We start from the raw sequence: 21,953 nt of genomic DNA, 5'->3' as shown, positions 1-21,953 counted from the left end.
GTACAGTAGGTAGGGGAAATCCAAAACCATAGGAGATTCAGGGAAACAGTAAATTAAATTTTAAAAATTTAGCCTATTTCATTGATTTTTATGGAGAACTCACGCTTGACCAAAAAAATTGACTATGCCAAAATTATTTTCACAAAAAAAGCTGAAGTTTCCTAAGACAGTTTCCCTGTACCTCTTATGGTTTTGGATTTTCTCATAGTGTCCCAGTTAAAAAAACACACTGTATTATTAATAAATAATAACTAAGCTTCCGCAGTCTATCCGTCAGTCTGTCAGCGGGCTGTATCTCGTGAATCGTAATAGGCAAAGAGTTGAAATATTTGCAGAATGTGTTTTTACAGAATTTTGAAAGCTGCCATACGCCTTCCAGGCTAGCCTGCTTCCATCTTAAACTTCATCATCACTTACCATCAGGTGAAATGGCAGTCAAGAGCTAACTTTACTCAAACTTAAGACATTGCTAAAACGAGACAGCATTATACCGCGGGCATAAATCTGTTTCGTTTTAACTGAAACTTAAGTCTAAGCAAATCAAAGTGCGGTCTATAGATTTCAACCGTAGTGTTAAGCGTACTTTGACTTTACCAAGAGTTCTTAATGAGACAGATTTATGTGGGAGCCATTGAGTCAACCAGAAAAACCTAATTAAATTTCATCTTACCAGTAGTAGCCTGCTCAATGATCTTCATAATCCCGCGCAGATTATACCTCCAAACCCAAGCGATGTCAGTTTCTAACGGCATCTTGCAACAACTCAGTCCAAGAGAAATGATCGGGACATTAAACCGTTCAAACACCAAATCCAACAAGTTCTCATGCCCCACATTATTAGTTTCTTTACATTTGTACTGACTGCTTGGAATTCTGTTGTCCTGATATTTCAGAGCGATTTTTTCATAGATATCTTTTGAAAAGTTTGGGATAGTCACATCCTCAGTTCCAGAAGCCAACTCTATGACCAAGTCGAACTTTTCAGACTCTAATAATCCTACGAATGCTTTTTCCCTGGTATAGTTTGATAGTGGGTTTTGATCCTTTTTGGTTAAATAACTGTAAAGGCTGTCGCCGAATTCTTCTTCTAAAGCTTCGAAATCGCATTTTTCTGAGTGGTCATACTGAAATTGAATTTATAGTATTATTTGTCTATTACGCCTGTGTGTCAGCGAATTTCTGTTTTAGTAACTACAATTTCAATACTGTACACAAAAACTACACTAACATTTTTTTATAAGATACGCCTCGTCAAGTTTTGCAAAAGTTCCATTTCAATCTGTCCTGCAGTGGTATTTTACGTGCAGTCCGTAAAATGTGATAAATTACTTTATATGTATCAGCATTTAATTAATTTAATTACTTTATTTACTTATGTATTCTCAAAATTTTTCAAAAAAAAAAAAGATCGCTAAAGATCTTAAATATTGCACTAGAGGTAGCTTCCTTAGTCACTTAGCGCAATATTTAAGAATCTCTAGAAAAAGTTGAATGAAATACATAATTTAATTTTGAACTAATAATTAAACTTAAAGTCAAACTTAAACTTTAAACTCTGTCTTTAAACAAAATAGTTTCTTACTTCTTTCAGCATTTTTCCAAAAAGCGGGTCCAGGTTGGGTATGAAATGTAAGACAGCGTTTTGCAGCAGCCTCTTATGCCTGGGTTCACCAATTTTGTATGCAGTAGAGATGTGACGGGCGAAGTTCAGGAGTATCTCTTGGCCCAAAGGTTGCGATCCGTAGAGGTTGCTTACCAGGGCAATATGGAACTTGGTTTCTTCTGGTGCGCCGCTCTAAAAGAAATAATATTGTATTTGAAGAAATATTGAGAACTATGGCGCCCACGACTTCATTCGCGTGGATTTAGGATTTTAAAAGTCCCGTGGGAACTCTTTGATTTTCCGAGATAAAAAGTTGCCTATGTCAATTTCCGGGCTGCAAGCTACCTCTGTACCAAATTTCATATAAATCGGCCTTTAAGAATCCTGTGGGAGCTCTTTGATTTCCAGGAATAAAAAATAGCCTATGTCCTTACTCGGAATGCAAGCTATCTCTGTACCTTTCGTCAAAATATGTTGAACGGATGGGCCGTAAAAGGCTAGCAGACAGACAGACACACTTTCGCATTTATGCCCAGGTCACGTCACCATACCCCTCCCGCACCACTCCACACCGCAGGAACCTACTCATTATGCCTGTAACTGACTTTGTTCGGGTGGATTTAAGATTTTTTTAATTGCATGAGAACGCTTTAATTTTTCGAGATACAAAGTATTCCGTCTTCAGAATGCAAGATGAAAACGTCCATCTGTATGCTACCTTTTCACAGGGCACAGAGAAAGAGATAGTCCCTGCATCACAACAGTTAGCAATATCTGATAAGAGATGGCAAAAGAAGAAGAAGGAGAAGGAAGAAGACAGGTGTACTCACGTCTTCGGTAAGTTTGAGCTCATGCAGCGTGGCAGTCTTCATGCTGTCCCCGGCTCGGAACTCCGCGATCTCGGGATACTTGTTCTCCAGCTCGGCCAGTTCCGCGTACATGTCCAGCGGCGAGTGATACTTGGTTCTCATTATATTGTCCAGCACGCTACACGTACAAAGAAAAATCGGTCAAGTGCGAGTCGGATTCGCACACGAAGGGTTCCGTACCAGAAATAACACTTTTTATTTTTTTGTGATGTAACCACAAATTCACGGTTTTCGTATTTTTGCATTTACTTGTACTATGGGCTACCTGCCTTTTAAGATTCTTGGTCAACGGGAAGTAGCCTATAAGTTTTAATTTCTTTGACGAGCCTTAACAGACAGACAAACTAAGTATCGTGTAAAGTAACAAAGTGATCCTATTTTTTCTCTGGAGATACGAAACCCTAAAAAACAAAAATTTGGTAGTCAGCGGGACCTGCCGATAAAAATGGAAACTTAAATCTATAGAAAAGAGTGTTTTTTTTTGTTTCTTCAAATAAACTGTAGAATCAAAAATTGTTAAAATTTCCTAAAGTAAATCAAAACCATCAGTTTTTATAGTACGCGACAGGTCGAGATGGCAATCGGGGTACGAGACGGGGGGGGGGGGGGGGGGCGCCCGGCTTACCCCCGCCCTAACCCGCTGCGAGATAGCGTACTTATACATCTATCGTACACTCTAATCTATATTGATAAGTCGCTGACGCGACCATGATGTTTTTACCCATCTCAGAACTGTCCACCGCGCCTAAAGAAGGTTTCACTTTAAAAAAATCGTAAAACATATTCATATATAATATAATATTAGTAGAGCAGACAGTTAGTGCAAAACAACACACAAAAGCTGATACATACATTTATTAAAAATATAATAAATGAATTATACATTATATTCACTATCGAATAATAAAGATACTTCATTTTAAGAGAAAATATTGTAAGTTAAAGTGAATGCCTACAACCTAAGAGTCAGTTTATAATCGTTCGATAAAGAACGTGTTACATTTTTGATGATTAGAAATGATACTGGTTAGCTATGGATACAATTCGCCTTACAATTAATAGAAACCTAGTTATATGATATAATTAATAATAAAATATTAACAGCCAAATACTCGTACATACAATAAGCATAGTTCATAGAATATAATAAGAATAAATATAAAACAAGGTAAAGTAACCTTTATAATACATCCAGTAAAGTACATAATGCCGAAAATATTCCTCAAGATAATATTAAAAACAAGGTTTAGACAGTCAACAAACATAACCATTAACCATATTCGGCATACTGTTTATAAATCATTTATCGAAGTGTTAAAGCGATAACTTGGCTAATTCTATTGTACAATCTATTTACAAAAATGGCAGGTCTAAATGTTTTGCTATCCCTTTCATTATGCACTCTGCAGAAAAGGATAGCACTAGATTTAGATCTATTAATTGAGTTTATACTAAAAATTGTAAATAACATTATAAACCACAGTAACGTATTAATCGTTATCGTGATATTCAAACCGGTTTCACGATAATACATGTTAATATTGGGACCGTATGAATCTTGCCATAGAAATATCAACTCAATATGTATAACAGTTAGGTTTATAATTCCGTGCACTTACCGGAAGTCGTATGCTGAAGACCAGTGCTGTGGGTCGTCGGGCATCAGAGTGAAGTTGAGGCTCACTGAACCGTTCACTGGTACGGTTACTTGCTCCGTTACACTCTCGTAACTAGGACAAGAAAAAAGTAGTTAAAAATCGGTCAAGTGCGAGTCAGATTCGCACACAAAGGGTTCCATACCATCTTACAAGAAATAACATTTTTTTTTTAATTTTATTTATTGTTGTTATAGCGGCCATAGACACATTCTGTGAAAATTTTAACTCTATTATCTATTACGGTTTACGAGATACGACTGACAGGCAGACAAAGAAATGTATGAGCAGTGCTCATGGAGTGACTAAGCGCCAGTATGCTCGTCTTCGCAGAGCGCATAGTGTGATGAATGCCAGATTACTTAATGCCAGATACGACAACTTTCACTAGATCACAGTTGATTCACCTGTGAAACTCACTTGGGTTTGCTTGTAGTTATGTTGTAGGTACCATACCAGGAGTGAGTCAACGCCTGTAGTCGCCGTCTTTGTCAGATCTTGTAGTGATGAATGCCATGATCTTGTAATGATGAATGCCAGATACGGATATGGTTATGCATATCGCCGATGTGACTGTGGAACTCACTTGAATTTGCTGTCAGTGATGTTGTAAGTGCCAGGAATGACTAAACGCCAGTAGACGCCGTTTTTGACAGATCTTGTAGTGATGAATGCCAGATACGGATATGGTTATGCATATCGCCGATGTGACTGTGGAACTCACTTGAATTTGCTGTCAGTGATGTTGTAAGTGCCAGGAATGACTAAACGCCAGTAGACGCCGTCTTTGACAGATCTTGTAGTGATGAATGCCAGATACGGATGGTTATGCATATCGCCGATGTGACTATAGAACTCACTTGAATTTGCTGTCAGGGATGTTGTAAGTGCCAGGAATGACTAAACGCCAGTAGACGCCGTCTTTGACAGATCTTGTAGTGATGAATGCTAGATACAGATGGTTAGGCATATCGCCGATGTGACTGTGGAACTCACTTGAATTTGCTGTCAGGGATGTTGTAAGTGCCATGAATGACTAAACGCCAGTAGACGCCGTCTTTGACAGATCTTGTAGTGATGAATGCCAGACACGAATATGGCTATGCATATCACCGATGAGACTGTGGAACTCACTTGGGTTTGCTGGCAGTGATGTTGTAAGTGCCAGGAATGACTAAACGCCAGTAGACGCCGTTTTTGACAGATCTTGTAGTGATGAATGCCAGATACGGATATGGTTATGCATATCGCCGATGTGACTGTGGAACCCACTTGAATTTGCTGTCAGTGATGTTGTAAGTGCCAGGAATGACTAAACGCCAGTAGACGCCGTCTTTGACAGATCTTGTAGTGATGAATGCCAGATACGGATGGTTAGGCATATCGCCGATGTGACTGTGGAACTCACTTGAATTTGCTGTCAGGGATGTTTTAAGTGCCAGGAATGACTAAACGCCAGTAGACGCCGTCTTTGACAGATCTTGTAGTGATGAATGCCAGACACGAATATGGCTATGCATATCACCGATGAGACTGTGGAACTCACTTGGGTTTGCTGGCAGTGATGTTGTAAGTGCCAGGAGTGAGTAAACGCCAGTAGTCGCCGTCTTTAGCAGATTTTACAGTGTGATGAATGCCAGATACGAATATGGTCGCATTTGCTAGTCCATGGCCGATGTGACTGTGGACGAATCCGTTGACGCCTTTGTGGACCTGAGAAACAGTATGGTGTAACATTTTTACATAATTATAGCGTATATTATGTATAAGCAGTAATTAATCAATCTATTGGTCTGGAAAGAGGTCACAGTCAAACGCCTAGCCTTAAGCCTTTGGATAACAAGTTCTTAGTCAATAATCATTTTTCAAAGAACTAAAATTACATGGGTAACCTGTGAACAGACTAATTGTGTCTTTACTTTTTTTGGTTTTAACAACCCTTGGAACTTTCCTAAGACCTCTGCCAGAACATGGACTAACCAAATCTATAAGTAGCAAAGTTTAGGCTTTTAATAAAAAGAAGGACAAGATTGTCAATCTCTCTTCAAACAACTATTCTTAGGGAAAGCGGGAAGATGTAAGAAGATGTCTTATTCAAATAAACTTTTATGATATCGTTTGCAATATTAATAAGCAAAATTAATTAATTTTAAATTCCGTCGATTCTATCTTATTACAATAACAAAACTGTGTATGTGATGCGTGATAAATGAGTTCTCACGTGCCATTTAACTATATGTGTCAAATATCGTGTCAAATATCATGTCAATAGTGCGATTTTAGTCATTATTTTAAAAGTGAACCGTATTTTTGACATGACAGTTTGACCCATGGAGTTAAAATGGCGCGTGAGAAGCCGTTTTGTACGGACTATACCTCCTCAATAAACTGCAGCAAGGCCTCTCTATTGTCCTCCCAGTAAGTGGGCAGGTCGTTCGCGGGAGGGAATTTGTAGCAGCCGAGCTCCAGCGTTAGTTCCATATCGTTGGAGTGAAGATAGTTCCAGTCTTGCATGCCACCCGCTAACACGTACCTGAGATTTTGAAAATGTCTTTGATATGGGTGTCAAATAAACAAGCAGCACACATTATAGGCCCAATACTGAGTATCTCAAATATTGAGAGATTGATTTGATTGAAAGAAGAAATTAATTTTTGACATGGATTGATTTAGTGCCAGTTGTTAGCCAATGTTTGTAGAGCGAACTAAAAAGAGTCCTTAAATTCAAAATTCTTTTGCCATACTTTTTTGAGCAATATTAAAAAGAAAAAGATGCGGATACTCTAAATTTAGTTAAAAGAAAAATATCAGAATATTTTAAATTTTTATTTGGCCAATCACTACCCATACCCATATTATAAATGTTTTTTTGTTTGTTTTCAAAGAATACCCACAGAATTTTAAAAACTTAATCCACATGCAGGCATCAACTAGTTAAATAATTTTAGTCTCACCATTTAGCACCATTGGTGATGCCTCCAGGAAAGCTGTCATCCATTCTATCGTTGCCCTTGCATGGGCGCCCAAGATGCATTTTATGGTGAGCCTGTATAGCATAAACAAAAAAAATCTTTTATTAAAAAAATCCACCACGAGGACCTCCATCAAGAGGAGTACAATAGTACATATATTGCATAAATGATGAATGAGTTTGAGTTTTTAAAAAACTGATAATCCTTGAATTAAAATCGGTAAAAGTGTGGAATTATGACAGAATATGATGACGCGGAGTCCAGTCTACTATTAATGTCAGGTTTGGTATCATAAGGGTAACTGGAAAGAAACAGCCAATTTTTTTTTATTCAGATATAATTTACAATTTCACCTGGTGGTAAGTAATGACGCAGTCTTAGATGGAAGCGGGCTAACCTGGAAGAGGTATGGCAGTTTTCACTAAACCCATACTCCTTTGGTTTCGACACGGCATAGTACCGGAACGTCGAACCCCTGCCAGGAATCGAACCCGGGACCTCCCACTAATAAGACCACACCGCTTACCACTGCACCAAGGAGGCCGTCAAATGTATGAACATGCCAAATGTAAGTTATCAGGGTTTTGCAGCTCACTTTTCATGCCAGGCTTGCCATCTAGAGAAGGATAGGTAGACTTACATCAGAGTACACATGAGCGAGATGCACGAACACCGAGTTGTCAGGCGAGGGGTTCTCGACGCCACTCTTCATGATAGGGTTGTTATCATAAGGGTAGTTGGCCACGAGCGCTCCCCCGTGCAAGTTGGCGGACAGTACGAACGGTATGGAGAGAGACCAGTTCATGACTGCTTCAGTTTCCGGTTCTGGTACTTTATTATCCTGAAACAAAATATTTACAATATAATCATCATCATTATCAATCGATAGACGTCCACTGCTGGACAAATGCACAGTTCTCGACAGTAAGGACACTTGTAACAAAACGTGGAGGCTTCACGTCACTAGCAGGCGTCAAATGTTTCCTACATTTGACGCTGGGTTGGCTTAGAAACTACTATTTTTCTTTGATTTCACGTCACCCCAGACAAATATTTGACAGATGTCGATTCAGGATCAAAACCGAGAGTTTCCTAACTCTAGTTCACTCTAACGTAGGTCTCTTAGGTCTTAGGTCCACACGCCACGGTCTTGCGTCGCCTGAATCCAGCGGCTCCCTGCGACTTGATTGATGTCGTCTATAGTGGGAGTATCTTAATTCTTAGTACCAGTAGGAGGTCTTCCAACGCTAGGGTTATGGTGCGAGGTCGCCATTCTCAATACCTTGGGACCCCAACGTCTATCGTTTTTTTTCGAAATATGTGCCCTTCCCATTGCCACTTCAGCTTCGCAACTTGTTTAGCTATGTCAGTTACTTTTACAATAGGATTTTACTGGATTTTATTTCACTGCTATTAAAACTATAAAGAAGACATTTACACACCATCCTTGGAAGATAAAAATATTACCGTACTGGCCTACAAAGCCATGCGGAAACATTCATTGTTACACTAGTGCGGGAAAACTTAAATATAATTTTATAGAGTGTACCTTCGTGGATTCATATTGATCCGGAAAGTTCCTATTCAAGTCGATTTTGTGAGCATTTGATCTGCCTTTGTAGCTATCGTAGTCACCTGTAAAAACAGAATTTATATCCATACCTATTATCTATCGAAAATGTAGATTAAACTAGTAAACTTTGCATGCCATTGTATGGCAGATTGTTATATGTACCTACTTAATAATTTATGTAACAACCTTCTTATACTTGCAATCATGCAATAAATTAATAAATCTATATGAACTCTGGTGATGTTGAGAATATTCTGGATTCTGATATCTTCACTGTGCTATCCCAGCTTAATTCAGGGTTTAATAAAAAAACTGCCATACCCCTTCCAGGTTAGCCCGGTTCCATCTTAAACTGCATCATCACTTATCACCAAGTGAGATGGCAGTCAAGGGCTAACTTGTATCTGAATAATAAATTTTTTTAAAAGTACTTAAATTCGGGTTTACCTTTTGTAATGAAATAAACTTACTTATTTTCGCCTTTTCGTATCCATCAGGGTTCATACTCGGCATCAGATGAACTCTGGTGCTGTTGAGGATGCTCTGGACTCTGAGGTCTCCGCTCTTGTACTCCTGGCAGAGGTACTTAGCTAGCAACAGCAGTAACTCTCTACCCACCACTTCGTCGCCATGCATGTTTGCGATGTACTTGAATTCGGGTTTGCCTGTAGAAATGGAATGAAAAATTGGTTGCATAACTGAGAAAAAACTGGTCAAGCGCGAGCCGGACTCGCATACGAAGGGTTCCGTACCATCGTACAGAATATTATAATATTTTTATGTGCAGCAGCAAGTTAATGACAACAGCGCCATCTATAATGTGATTTAGTAAATTAATTTTTTCGTGAACACATTTTTTTTTGTGATGTAACCACAAATTCTGTTTACGGATTAAGTCCTTTACTTGTGCTACAAGACCCACCTACCTACCAAACGTGATTCTAGGTCAACGGGAAGTCCTATAGGTTTTTTTGACAAACACGACGGACGGACGGACAGACAGACAACAAAGTGATCCTATAAGGGTTCCGTTTTTGATTTTGAGGTACGGAACCCTAAAAAGACGGCTAAGTGTGATTTGGACTCGCGCACTGAGGGTGCCGTATCTTGAAAGCATACGTTTAATTATTTTGTTCTTCTTTTTACAGGAATTCTAAATCGTTTGATGATATGGTTATACCTGTAAAATTTTCTCTAGGCCAGACAATTGTTAGAAGTTTTTAATCAGGAATTACTTAATTTGGGAACCACAATTTGTCAAAATAATAATTTGTGACATATTTATTTATGAACTTAATAGCTGATGAAAAATCACTAAAACTTACTTAATAAGGATTGTATACAACAACTTGGACTTACCAGGTATATGTTTTCCAGGATTCTCCGTAATTTCCAAAACATACAGTTCCCGACCCTCAACGGATTTCCCAATGCTGGTTAACCGGGTGATGTCCGGGTAAGACGCCGCCAAGTCCTGAAGGAACCTCTCCATCTTCACATAGTCATGGTGGACGAAGTCTTCTGGGGATAGACCGTCGATTTCATGACGAGCAATCCTACGTACTGATGATTTGCCCCCGATTGGTAAACCTAGATGGCAGGATTTATTGAAGTTTCTACTTTTTTGGTTAACAGTTTTCTACCATTTTGGTAGGTTTTGGAAAGTGTTATTTTGAATTTCTACCATTTTGATAATTTACTTTAACAGTATTTACTATTGTAGATTTGCTTAATATTTTACGTTAGCAACCTACTACTAAAAGTGGTACAAACTAGAAAGGGGTTTTTTGTATGTCCAATTAATTTTTTTCACTATCATGTGATACGATTTGAAGATTTGAAATAAGTAGATAAAACCGTGATCTTTTTATGTATTAATAATACTGTTCTTTTTTTTATTCAGATACAAGTTAGTCTTTGACTGCAATCACACCCAGTGGTAAGTGATGATGCATTCTAAGATTGAAGCGCAATACTTAAAGTTTTGTGAGTGAGTGCACAATATTTAAACTTTAGTCCATTAAAAATGTACTGGTTGAATTGAAAATTGAAATTGGTTATACAATGTTAGTCAAAGTTTTAAAATTTAGTTTATTTCTAAGGTTTTATGTTATTATTTAGGTGGTGGTAGTTACAATTACCATATTTCGATAGTGACTCTTAAATTGTTAGAAAAAGGAGAAGAAAGAAAGAAATGGGTGACATTAAATAGGGGCAAATCAAAAGTATGTAACATAAGAAATAAAAACCAGCACCGAAAAAAAATAGATTATAACATTGAAAATAGATTTTTTAGTAAACATACTGCGTACAAAAAGACTTAGGGCGGCGCTGCGCATCAAAATTCCGCTATGTGGAAAATCCATCGATGGGAAAATCACAGTTATCACGAGACACTTTTAAACTTGAATTTTTTGAAAAAATTGCTTTACTTTTAGATTAAATCACATAGTTTAAAAGGTTATATTAGGACACACGCTTAAAGAACGGGTTTCTACGTGCACATACAACTTTTAAAGCTAAACAAAAGATATCAAAAACGAAAATTAAAAAAAAAAAAATACATAGCGGATTTTGCATGCGTAGCAACCATAGATATTGGCGTGGGCTTTACCCACTTTTTGACACCTTCCAACGCTTGAAGGTGTCAAAAAGTGAGTATTTTAAGCATGCGCTTAAAAAAATACGCAATACCAGGTTAATTAAAAGCGCCATTTTGTACGAATGAGTCTTTTTTAAGTACACTTTTGCACACAGTTACTAATAAAGACGATTTCCCAAAACCAAAGAATTTGCTAGTTTAATACCACCACCAATTAGTTTAATGCCTAAGCTCCTGTACATTTATTTAACATTCAACTTGTAGAGGTACAAAATAATAAAGCAAACAACAAACAAACATAAAAATTGAAACTGCCGTAAATTCTTGGAATTAATTTTATTTCAAAATTTTCAATTTCATAATAAATTAATATGTATACTTAATTATTTAAGATCAATTTTTAAAACATTTATATTGGCAACCAATTCTAGAGTCTGGATTCCTCTAATTGAATTACGTATTAAATAAGTATCAACATTCAATTGAAATATTATGGCAGTGGAATATTTTAAGGTTACAACAACTTAAATGCTTCTCTCTACTTAAAAACGACCCTTGAACCCTATATTTAGGGCAAATTTTGAGGACAAAGAAAGTACAACATTTCAAAAGCATTGAGCTTCATTCACACTTCACCTAATAATAATAATTTCGAGTAATTTTATTTTGTCTAAGAATATTAATTAATTTTGCAAAAGTTAATTTAATAATCATCATCAATCAATCATTTCAACCAATCGCCAGGCCACTACTGAGCACGAGCCTCCTTTTAGAATGAGAAGAGATTTTAGGGCATAGTACCACCACGCTGGCCGAGTGCGGATTGGCAGACTTCACACACCTTTGAGAACATTATGGGAAACTCTCAGGCACACAGGTGCCCTCACGACATTTTTCTTCACAGATAAAGCAACTGATATATAATTGCTTTAAAACATAATTATAGCACGCTCTTAGAGAATAATATTATATTTGGAGCTAGCCTCTAACGAGTAGCTTTCTCTTATCTAGTAACTTGAGTTTGGCAGTAAGTACTTATTTTAAAAGATCCTATACTAGTAATACTTATGAAAACATCACATTACAATTTTATTGCTTTGTATGTAATACATATTATGTAGATATATTTTATATTATACAACTAAATATTAAGTAATGAGGGAGACTTAAGTTTTATACAATTATTATCAAGCAATTTTATGGTATCTCATTTTATCAAATAAGTCTAACCCCCAATGTGAAACAACCCTAAGGTTAATATAAGTATAAGGTTGTTAGGAACAAATGGTTAAATATTTTAGCAATGTTATATGATATACAAACTACTATAACTTTAATTACAATTTAAATATTTTAATTGACTTATAGCAACCAACATAAATATGCATAGAATATAATATTTATAACATCAGAGTAGAATTGTCCTAGAATGATTAACCATATAATACATATTAGATGAAAATGAACCTTCTACCACATGACTTAGAACGCACATTAGCTCGTTCGCAATATTAAAACGAGTACAATTAGCAGCAATAGCGACGTTGCCATGGTAACGTAGGTACCGGTTAGAGGCAACGGTAAAGGAAAATTAACCTTAAACCCTTGTGTTAGAGTGCATTTTCAACCGCAAAATTAGTATGAAAACTAATAATTGTAACAATGGTAAAGGAAAACGGATCGTTTACCGTTCTCCTAGAGTCCATGCTCCATACTAGTTCAACCTGAAGAGTGTAGGAGAAAAATTAAAACAGTTACAGTGACCGGCAAACAACTTGAGTAATAACTCAATATTTAAGTGATACTGTAATAATTGAGATGGTGATACTCAACTTAGTTGCTGTTGGCTCCTTTTCAAACCAGAACACGTTCACAACCTTCGTAGTTTTAGTATTAAGTTTACGTAATTTTATTGACCCCCGACCCAAAAAGAGGGATGTTATAAGTTTGACGTGTGTATCTGTGTATCTGTCTGTGGCATCGTAGCTCCTAAACTAACGAACCAATTTTAATTTAGTTTTTTTTGTATGAAAGGTGGCTTGATGACACTTGAGAGTGTTTTTAGCTATAATCCAATAAAATCGGTTCAGCCGTTTGAAAGATATCAGCTCTTTTCTAGTTACTGTAACCTTCACTTGTTGGGGGTGTTATAAATATTTAATTTACACTTGTTCAGCTGAAGTTGTTTGCCGGTCAATGTAGTGAACAGGGAAGAAACAGAAATGGACCATAAGCCCTTGTATTAGAGTGTACATTAGTTCGCCCTCAATATTAGTACGAGAACGAATTGCAACAGCAGCCAGCACTGCGTGAGGGTGACGGCGGCGTTGCCATGGTAACGCAGGTACTTACCGTCGGTCAGGGTGCGCGGGTGACGGTGTAGTGTGAAGTTCAGTATGGTGGGTACGTCTGACGTTACCGTCACAGTTACCGGCGGAGGAGTCGAGTACCTGTGAAATCCATATTAATATTATAAATTATCTTTAGCTTTATTAGCTTTATTTTTATTTTTTCGTTTTTGATTGTAAGTTTGACTTTTATTTTCATAAATTTCGAAGATTTTGTAATTTTACGTAAGTAGTATTAATTTAGTTGAAAGATCAAATATTCATACACCATCATCATTTATTGGTAAAATGTATTAAGACTGTCAAACTGTGCTATTTTTAACCCCCGACCAAAAAAACAGGTTTGGAGGTGTTATAAGTTTGATGTGTGTATCTGTGTATCTGTCTGTGGCATCATAGCTCCTAAACTAATGAACCGACTTTAATTTAGTTTTTTTGTATGAAAGGTGGCTTGATTGAGAGTGTTCTTAGCTATATTACAATAAAATCGGTTCAGCCGTTTAAAAGTTATCAGCTCTTTCCTAGTTAATGTAACCTTCACTTGTTGGGGGTGTTATAAATTTTTAATTTACACTTGTATCTCAATGTCATTTGAATTCTTATTAATAAAATTCTTATTTATTTATTTTAAATACAAAAGTGTGTCTGCTAGCTTTCCACTGCCCAACAGTTTTACCGGTTTTGATGACAGGTAGAGAGTTAGCTTACATCCCGAGAACGGACATAGGATACTTTATATATCGGAAAACCCCTGAATCGGAGTTCCCAAGGGATTCTCTGTGCGGGTGCACTCTCTATTCCCTCACTTCATATTTCGACGGTACGGAAATCAGACACGACCGGAGAGAGAATAGGCGCAGGACCGAAAGCTTTACGTGTTCTCAGATTACATACCCAGCGGCCACTGCAGTGACGTTGTACTGTCCCGGTAGAAGCATCCTCCAGTAAGCGCCATACTCGGTTGTCCTCACTGAGTGGTTGATACCTTCTACTGTGATTTGAGCATTCTGAAGAAAAAAAAATGGTCAAGTGCGTCAATACAAGAAATAACACTTTTTAGGGTGCCAACAGCATTAGGGTCCTTTTGGCACCCTAAAAAGTGTTATTACTAAGTCGCCACTGTCCATCCGTCTGTGTGTTTGTCTGTGGGCTGTATCTCATAAACCGTAATAGGTAGGGTTGAAATTTTAAGGCTGCTTTATGACATTCGCAATTTTACGCAATACAGACGGAAACGTTTAAGTGCGGAAACCAGCCCAGACAGAAGAAAGAAGATGACTATCGCAAACGAATTGAGAACTTCCTCCTTTTTTAAAGTCGGTTAAAAACTAGTTCTTGAAGGAATAAATAAAGGGGCTCACTTTAACAGGCACTTCAGCCTCATCCAGCACAAAGCCTCGAACTCCAATATGAATCTGCTAAACGCCAGAAGAGGTTCTTTGTTTTTATGCCATAACTTTGGCAGCTGGTCTGCTGCTGTATACTTGCAAGCTCGAACGTCACTTCGAAGCTGTTTGACTGGAGGTAGTTCAAGTTTGGCACACCACCTAGAAAAATCTAGAAATTTCTAGAAGGAATAAACAAAAAGACTCACTTTGACAGGCACTCCAGCCTCATCCAGCACAAAGCCTCGAACTCCAATATGAATCTGCTCAATGAACGCCAGAAGAGGATCTTTGTTTCTATGCCAGAATTTCGGCAGCTGGTCTGCAGCTGGATACTTGCAGCAGGACAATTCGAAAGTAACCTCAAAGCTGTTCGAGTGGAGGTAGTTGAAGTCTTGCATGCCACCTAGAAAGAAAGAAGTACAATATTCAAAACTTGATTTTTCCTTTATATTTATTTTCTGGGTAATTTTTTAAGCATTTACCAAAAATTTGGAGATCACTACGCTCACGTCTGTTGTTTATCTGTAATCCAGTCACAAAAATCCAGAGCGCTGCAGCCGTGCTGCTTCCGTGCGGTCACTTTGCGACTTTAAAGGCGCCCTGAGGGCGTTTGTGCCCTCATTCGTATTCGTTCTCGTAAAAATACTATTCAAAGTAGCCGCCATACAAAACGTACTTACGCTGGCGGTCACTTTGAATCGTATTTTTACGAAAACGAATTAAATATGGGTTAAATACCTGAGGGTCCTTCCACAACACTTGTAACGATGTCCTGTTGCAAGAACGCTCCTCAAAGTGACTCCATGGTAAGTGCTACGTAATACGTATAGCATAATACTCGTAGCGTATTGTGGCAAACTGCGTAAAACTTGCACACGTTTTACGTTACACATTACGTTCATTTCAACTCTATTTTATTAACCCCCGACCCAAAAAGAGGGGTGTTATAAGTTTGACGTGTGTATCTGTGTATGTCTGTGGCATCGTAGCGCCTAAACGAATGAACCGATTTTAATTTAGTTTTTTTGTTTGAAAGGTGGCTTGATCGAGAGTGTTCTTAGCTATAATCTAAAAAAATTGGTTCAGCCGTTTAAGAGTTATCAGCTCTTTTCTAGTTTTCTTGTAGAAAAGAAGGTTAGATAACCGTTAGGTTCATAATATTATGTCAATAGACAAATGTCAAGCTGTCAAGATGGACGTTGCCTAAATACATAATTATTTATTTGAAAATGATGTTTTGGAAAACTCAGATACTTTGGATCGTCGGGGGTGTTATAAATTTTTAATTTACACTTGTTTATTTGTTGATGCAGGTAAACATACAGGTGTGAGTACATTGGTCCAGCTGTACCACGCCAAGCTGGCATGCAAATACATTTGCAGGTTAGGTGAGGTTACCTTGCACAGAGTACCAGAATGCGCCGTTGGTGACTCCGTTCTTAAACTTCTCCGGCAAGCACACATCCCCACGGTGCATCTCTTCATGTCTGGACGCGTACACTTCAGCTAGGTGTTTGAACAGGGCATTATCAGGCGTTTGACTCTCGATGCAGCAATCCTCCTTGCCACTGAAGTATTGAAAATATTTTCATCACACTAATATTATAAAGGCGAAAGTTTGTATGTGTGTGTGTATGTTTGTTACTCCTTCACGCAAAAACTACTGGACGGATTTGGCTGAAATTTGGAATGGAAATAGATAATATCCTGGATTAGCACATAGGCTACTTTTATCCCGGAAAATCGAAGAGATCCCTCGGGGTTTCGTAAAACCTAAATCCACGCGGGCGAAGTCGCGGGCATCGGCTAGTAATTGATGTAGAGGCTACAGCCTTCATTTCATCCACCAACACTAGACTACAAAACTTATATTATTTTTATGATGCTGACAACATTATAGCGTGGGCAACCCTAACCGCAACTTCCTTTTTTACTTTCTCTTGTCAAAAACTTTGGTATTGCAATACACCTATTTTTACGAAGCAAAATGTATTTCTACTATTATACTTGACCACCAAAAGGATATGTATCGGCAGATACAATTAAACTTTTTGGAAAAGACATCGTCAAGGTCTGCACCCATACGTAGTAAAAATTTCACAGAAATGTACAAAGCGATGTGGGCTAGTGTGTTCCATCCATGTTAAAGCCTCAATAGCTCAACGGTTATAGGAGCGGACTGAAATCCGAAAGGTCGGCGGTTCAAACCCCACCCGTTGCACTATTGTCGTACCCACTCCTAGCACAAGCTTTACGCTTAGTTGGAGGGGAAAGGGGAATGTTAGTCATGATTCAAATGGCTAATATTCTCTTTTTAAAAAAATTAACTACTTTGGTAAAATTGTCTTCTATTCTAACCACATTCTTCTAATAAATAAGGTTTCTCTGGTTTCTAATAAGACAATTATTTTATCTTAGGCTGCATCATCACTTGCCAGCAGGTCTAATTTGCAGCCAAGCACTAGTCCATAAATTTATAAAAAAGGACCTGGTATAACTTGTTACCTAGAGTTTAAGTAGGGTTACCTGTTGTCATCATAAGGGTAACTCGCAACAATCGCTCCACCGTGCAGGTTTCCAGACAGAGTGAACTGCTTGGACAGAACCCATCGTATCAGCGCCACGGTCTCCGGCTGTCTGCCTCCGAACAAGTACTCGTCGTCATTAGACTTGTTTTTGTCGAACTGGTCTGGAAAATCTCTGTTCAGGTCTTTCTTGTTTGCGTTATTCCTGCCTACATACCCGCTGAGGGACTCGCACGAACCTTCCTAAAAGAAAATCATGGAACAATTACCACTTGTTGAACACTTGTACTGGATTTTTTACCCGATTGCGGCAAAGCCAAAAGGAAGGGTTATAATTTTAGCAGTCTATGTATGTATGTATCCAGATTCTGTGTGTTCTACCGTAGCGCCTAAACTGCTGGGCCGATTTTGATGAATGAGGTGTCAATCGATTCGTCGTAAAGGTCCGGGTGACATGGGCTACATTTTATACGAAAAAAATTGACCTAATGGATATTACATGAAAAAAGTGGGGGTTTCCAAAATATTTTTTTTGCTATTGTATCGAGTGGGGGTTTCAAATGAAAGAGGAGAAAATTCTGAGCTCATGTATATATAAATGTACAATAACATTAAAATATAGCAAGGGGCAGAAAAACAATTTCACTCTAATAATTTAGCATTTATTAAGAGGATTGCATCAGGTTTTAGTTTTTAACTTTATCTTATTATTAAGATGTAATTAGTTTGTTTATATCGTTTAATTCTTATCAAACTTATATAGGCTAATATAGTACCTACTAGTTAAACCAGCCTTGATTTTTTTTAAATATCTGTAATCGGGATTGCCCCAGACTCTAGGAAAGCATACTTTTATCAGCTTATCGCGACATACTGAATATTAAGATATTAACTGACTCATGAATGCCAAATAAAAACAATTCCATTCACTTAAGTTTTTTTTTTGTAAATACAAATAACAATGATGAATTTACATAAAACTGAAACAATTAATTTGCTAACTTTATTAATCGTGGATATTTAAAACTAGCTGTGCCCACGACTTCGTTCGCGTGGAATAGTGACTTTTCGGGCAGCGTGATTCTTTAAATTGACATAACTTTTTTATTTATGAACCGATTGACATGAAATAAACACTAAATGTTAAGTGAAGCTTACTACAATATATTAGTGAAAACCGTATCTAAATCGAATAAGCCGTTTCTGATGTTAGCGTGCACAAACACACAAACAAACAGACAAAAAAAAATTAATTACAATTTTGGGTTCGGCATCGATATAATAACAACCCCTGCTACTTTTTTTATATATATTTCCATTGTACAGACACCACTTTTCTACAATTTTAGTATATGTATAGATTAATTGTATGTACTGTGGTATGTCCTTATCTAAATAATATCTAAGTTATAAATTGTTTTACAATTTCTACTTTCAATACATTTACAGCCTCTAATTATAAGCATCTATACAAGAAGCATGTTATCATCTAAGTAAGTAGTTACTCGTAAGTGCAATGTCTTTAGAATGATGAAGAAAAGACAGCAATTAATTGCAAGTTCATGAATATAACAGTGACCCTTTTTATCAATGCACTTCTTGATAACAGTGTATGCATAATTATAAACTAAACTTCATCGATGTAAATAAAATTTTCCAGTAAATACTCATACAATGAGCTTTTCTGCACCTTGGTCCTTGTTGATTTAGGTTTTTTAAATAGCGATTTCCGAAAATTGTTTCTCTCTTCGTAAATTTACATCATCAAAAGAGCCTTCATGCAATTGCACACATTCTCCATTGTATAGATCTGTTTCATCCATAAAGATACTTATGTGACAAGTAATATAGCAAGTAAAAATCTGTCAAGTGTGAGTAAGACTTGCACAAGAACGGTTCTGTGCCAGCATACAAGATCATCATCAGTTAATTTTATTTTATCATCATTTAATTTTAATTTCATAGTGGCTATTTTGAATTTTTTATTATTTGTTGTTACTTATAAAGGCAATATAAATACACATTCTGTGAAAATTTTACTGCCCATACATCCCACTGACAGACAAACAGATGGACAGATTTTGGAGTCTTAGTAACGAGGTCCCATTGGCACTCTTCCACTACGGAAACCTAAAAATGTATTTTCCATGTTAGAATTTTACTCATTTTTTCAGAGATTAAGTAAGGTGCTGAATCCATCCATACTAATATTAAAAATGCGAAAGTGTGTCTGTCTGTCTGCCTGCTATCTTTTCACTGCCCAAAAGTTTAACCGATACTAATGAAATTTGGTACAGGGTTAGCTTATATCCCGGGGACAGGGCTATTTTTTATCCCGGAAAATCGAAGAGTTGCCATGGGATTCCTGAAAACCCATCCACTTAACCGATTTGGTACAGAGGAAGCTTGCGTCCCCGTAATTGACATAGGCACCTTTTTATCCTGGAAAATCAAACAGTTCCCACGGGATCTTTAAAACCCTTAATCCACGTGGACGAATTCGCAGGCATCCTCTAGTTTGAAATACAAGTGTAAATGATAAATTAATTCACACTACTATTTGAGTACCAGGTATATGAGTATAGAATTTCTACATCTGTGTAAATACAGCAGGTGCCATAAATGTATAGTTATTTCATTCATATTGTATACCTAATAAAATTGAATCATAAATGGTTTCATGGATTTTACATAATTTGATAAAGTTTCATAACATCATTGATGATGAAGCAAGTTTTATTAGAGTATTATTAGGTTTTTTTATTATTTAGACCTACACGGAAGAAAAATATCAAATAAGTTTATATATGAAGTTTTGGTGTGATCCTCCATAATTGTCTATATTTTTGTTACTTAGTAACAAAAATTCACAGATAAAGGATTGGTCTTTGCTACGCTCAACCAAAGGAAAGACCACACATTTATCTTTGCAAAAATTTAGTACTTAAGTTAAATTTATTGAAATAAGATAACCATATATTACTTTGATAGAACTTGAAACAGAGGTGAATTATTTGTGCCAGATAAAGGATGAAAAATATCAAGATAAAATATGTAAATAATCCAAGTAGTAAATAATATTAAATACACAAATAGGAATTATCATAATACATATAAGCATGAATAAAACAGTAAAAGTACTTAAATATTTTATCTTTATATATTACATAAAAAAGATTAGGTAATATGCTTTTATTGCAAGAGAAAGAAGATGATGAAATATAAAAATTACAGGTTGTCTGTTTGTAACGTAATACCTACCCACATTTTCGCACATTGTTCACAGATCCTACTTCCTACTTCCTACTAATATTATAAAGGCGAAAGTTTGTATGTGTGTGTGTGTGTATGTTTGTTACTCCTTCACGCAAAAACTAGTGGACGGATTTGGCTGAAATTTGGAATGGAGGTACATATTATCCTGGATTAGCACATAGGCTACTTTTTATCCCGAAAAATCAAAGAGTTCCCGCAGGATTTTGGAAAACCTAAATACACGTGGACGAAGTCGCGGGCATCAGCTAGTCAACCATACAATATGGTGTCAATCATTGATCTATACAGAGTGCTATCATTATTTGACCACTATGTGTTGCATGAATAACATTGCAATGCATGCCAGGCATTTTTCTAGTATGTGATAAATATCTAACACTAAATAACAGCTTTTAATTTTTATATTGATCTAATAAAACTTGATAGACAACTTACTTGTACCTGCATAAGCACTTATAAATTTAAAGTCTACAACAATACTTACTTTACTAGCTTCAAATCCATCAGGGTTCAAAGACGGCATTAAATGAATATCAGTAGTATTGACGAGTTTTGTGACCCTATCGTCTTTCCCGTAGTTCAGTAGCAAATATTGGGCCAAATATATCATCAACTCACGACCAACTGATTCATCTCCGTGCATGTTGGCCACATATTTGAAGGACGGCCGGTCTGGGTTCACATTCTTTACACCTTCACTGATCTGTATCACGAGCAGCTGCCGTCCTTCTACGGATTTCCCGATCGAATAAACTTTTGCAAGTTCCGGGTACGATGTCTGTAACTTATCAAATAAAGTCACCAGATCCTCATATTTCGTATATTTCGGATTCTGTATAAAGGACTCATCGTCTTCGATAGACCGTGGCACGCATTCATTAATTAATAAAGTAAATATCACAAACAAAAACTTGTGCAAGGAAATCATGTTCACGACGACCGTCCATTCGAAAGCACTTTTCTTCTATAGGAACAAGTTTTGTAAGTAAACAAATCACTTGATTCGCAATACACGCATTATTCAGGAATGATAAGCATTGGTAATTACAAATTGAAGTTCAAGAAATAAGAACACAAAGTAATAATTCACATTCACACCCAAACAGGCAACAGCTGACGTAGGAAATGAAAGTTGAAACTTG

General features: G+C 36.9%; 1 protein-coding gene across 3 annotated transcripts in view; it reads right to left on the bottom strand.

Annotated features, from left to right (window-relative positions):
* The window catches only part of LOC123871210 (carboxypeptidase D-like), a 26,714-nt gene extending 4,761 nt beyond the window's left edge, over window positions 1-21,953 (bottom strand). The window contains exons 1-17 of one of the 3 annotated variants that reach the window (XM_045914859.1): window positions 21,296-21,953; window positions 17,537-17,778; window positions 16,409-16,578; window positions 15,217-15,413; window positions 14,517-14,629; window positions 13,627-13,724; window positions 10,032-10,262; window positions 9,143-9,337; window positions 8,649-8,734; window positions 7,740-7,940; window positions 7,082-7,173; window positions 6,504-6,660; window positions 5,674-5,840; window positions 4,092-4,202; window positions 2,434-2,590; window positions 1,583-1,795; window positions 671-1,124 (exon numbers count right to left, since the gene is read on the bottom strand). In XM_045914859.1, coding sequence (XP_045770815.1) covers window positions 671-1,124; window positions 1,583-1,795; window positions 2,434-2,590; window positions 4,092-4,202; window positions 5,674-5,840; window positions 6,504-6,660; window positions 7,082-7,173; window positions 7,740-7,940; window positions 8,649-8,734; window positions 9,143-9,337; window positions 10,032-10,262; window positions 13,627-13,724; window positions 14,517-14,629; window positions 15,217-15,413; window positions 16,409-16,578; window positions 17,537-17,778; window positions 21,296-21,739 — 3,328 coding nt within the window. In that variant the 5' untranslated portion in view covers window positions 21,740-21,953. The remainder of the gene's footprint in view (window positions 1-670; window positions 1,125-1,582; window positions 1,796-2,433; window positions 2,591-4,091; window positions 4,203-5,673; window positions 5,841-6,503; window positions 6,661-7,081; window positions 7,174-7,739; window positions 7,941-8,648; window positions 8,735-9,142; window positions 9,338-10,031; window positions 10,263-13,626; window positions 13,725-14,516; window positions 14,630-15,216; window positions 15,414-16,408; window positions 16,579-17,536; window positions 17,779-21,295) is intronic. The other 2 variants (XM_045914861.1, XM_045914860.1) reach the window with 2 other exon arrangements.

This window comes from Maniola jurtina, chromosome 13, assembly GCF_905333055.1.
Source record: "Maniola jurtina chromosome 13, ilManJurt1.1, whole genome shotgun sequence".
In the NCBI taxonomy this organism is placed as follows: Eukaryota; Metazoa; Arthropoda; class Insecta; order Lepidoptera; family Nymphalidae; genus Maniola; species Maniola jurtina.
This window is presented reverse-complemented; position numbering and strand designations above follow the sequence as displayed.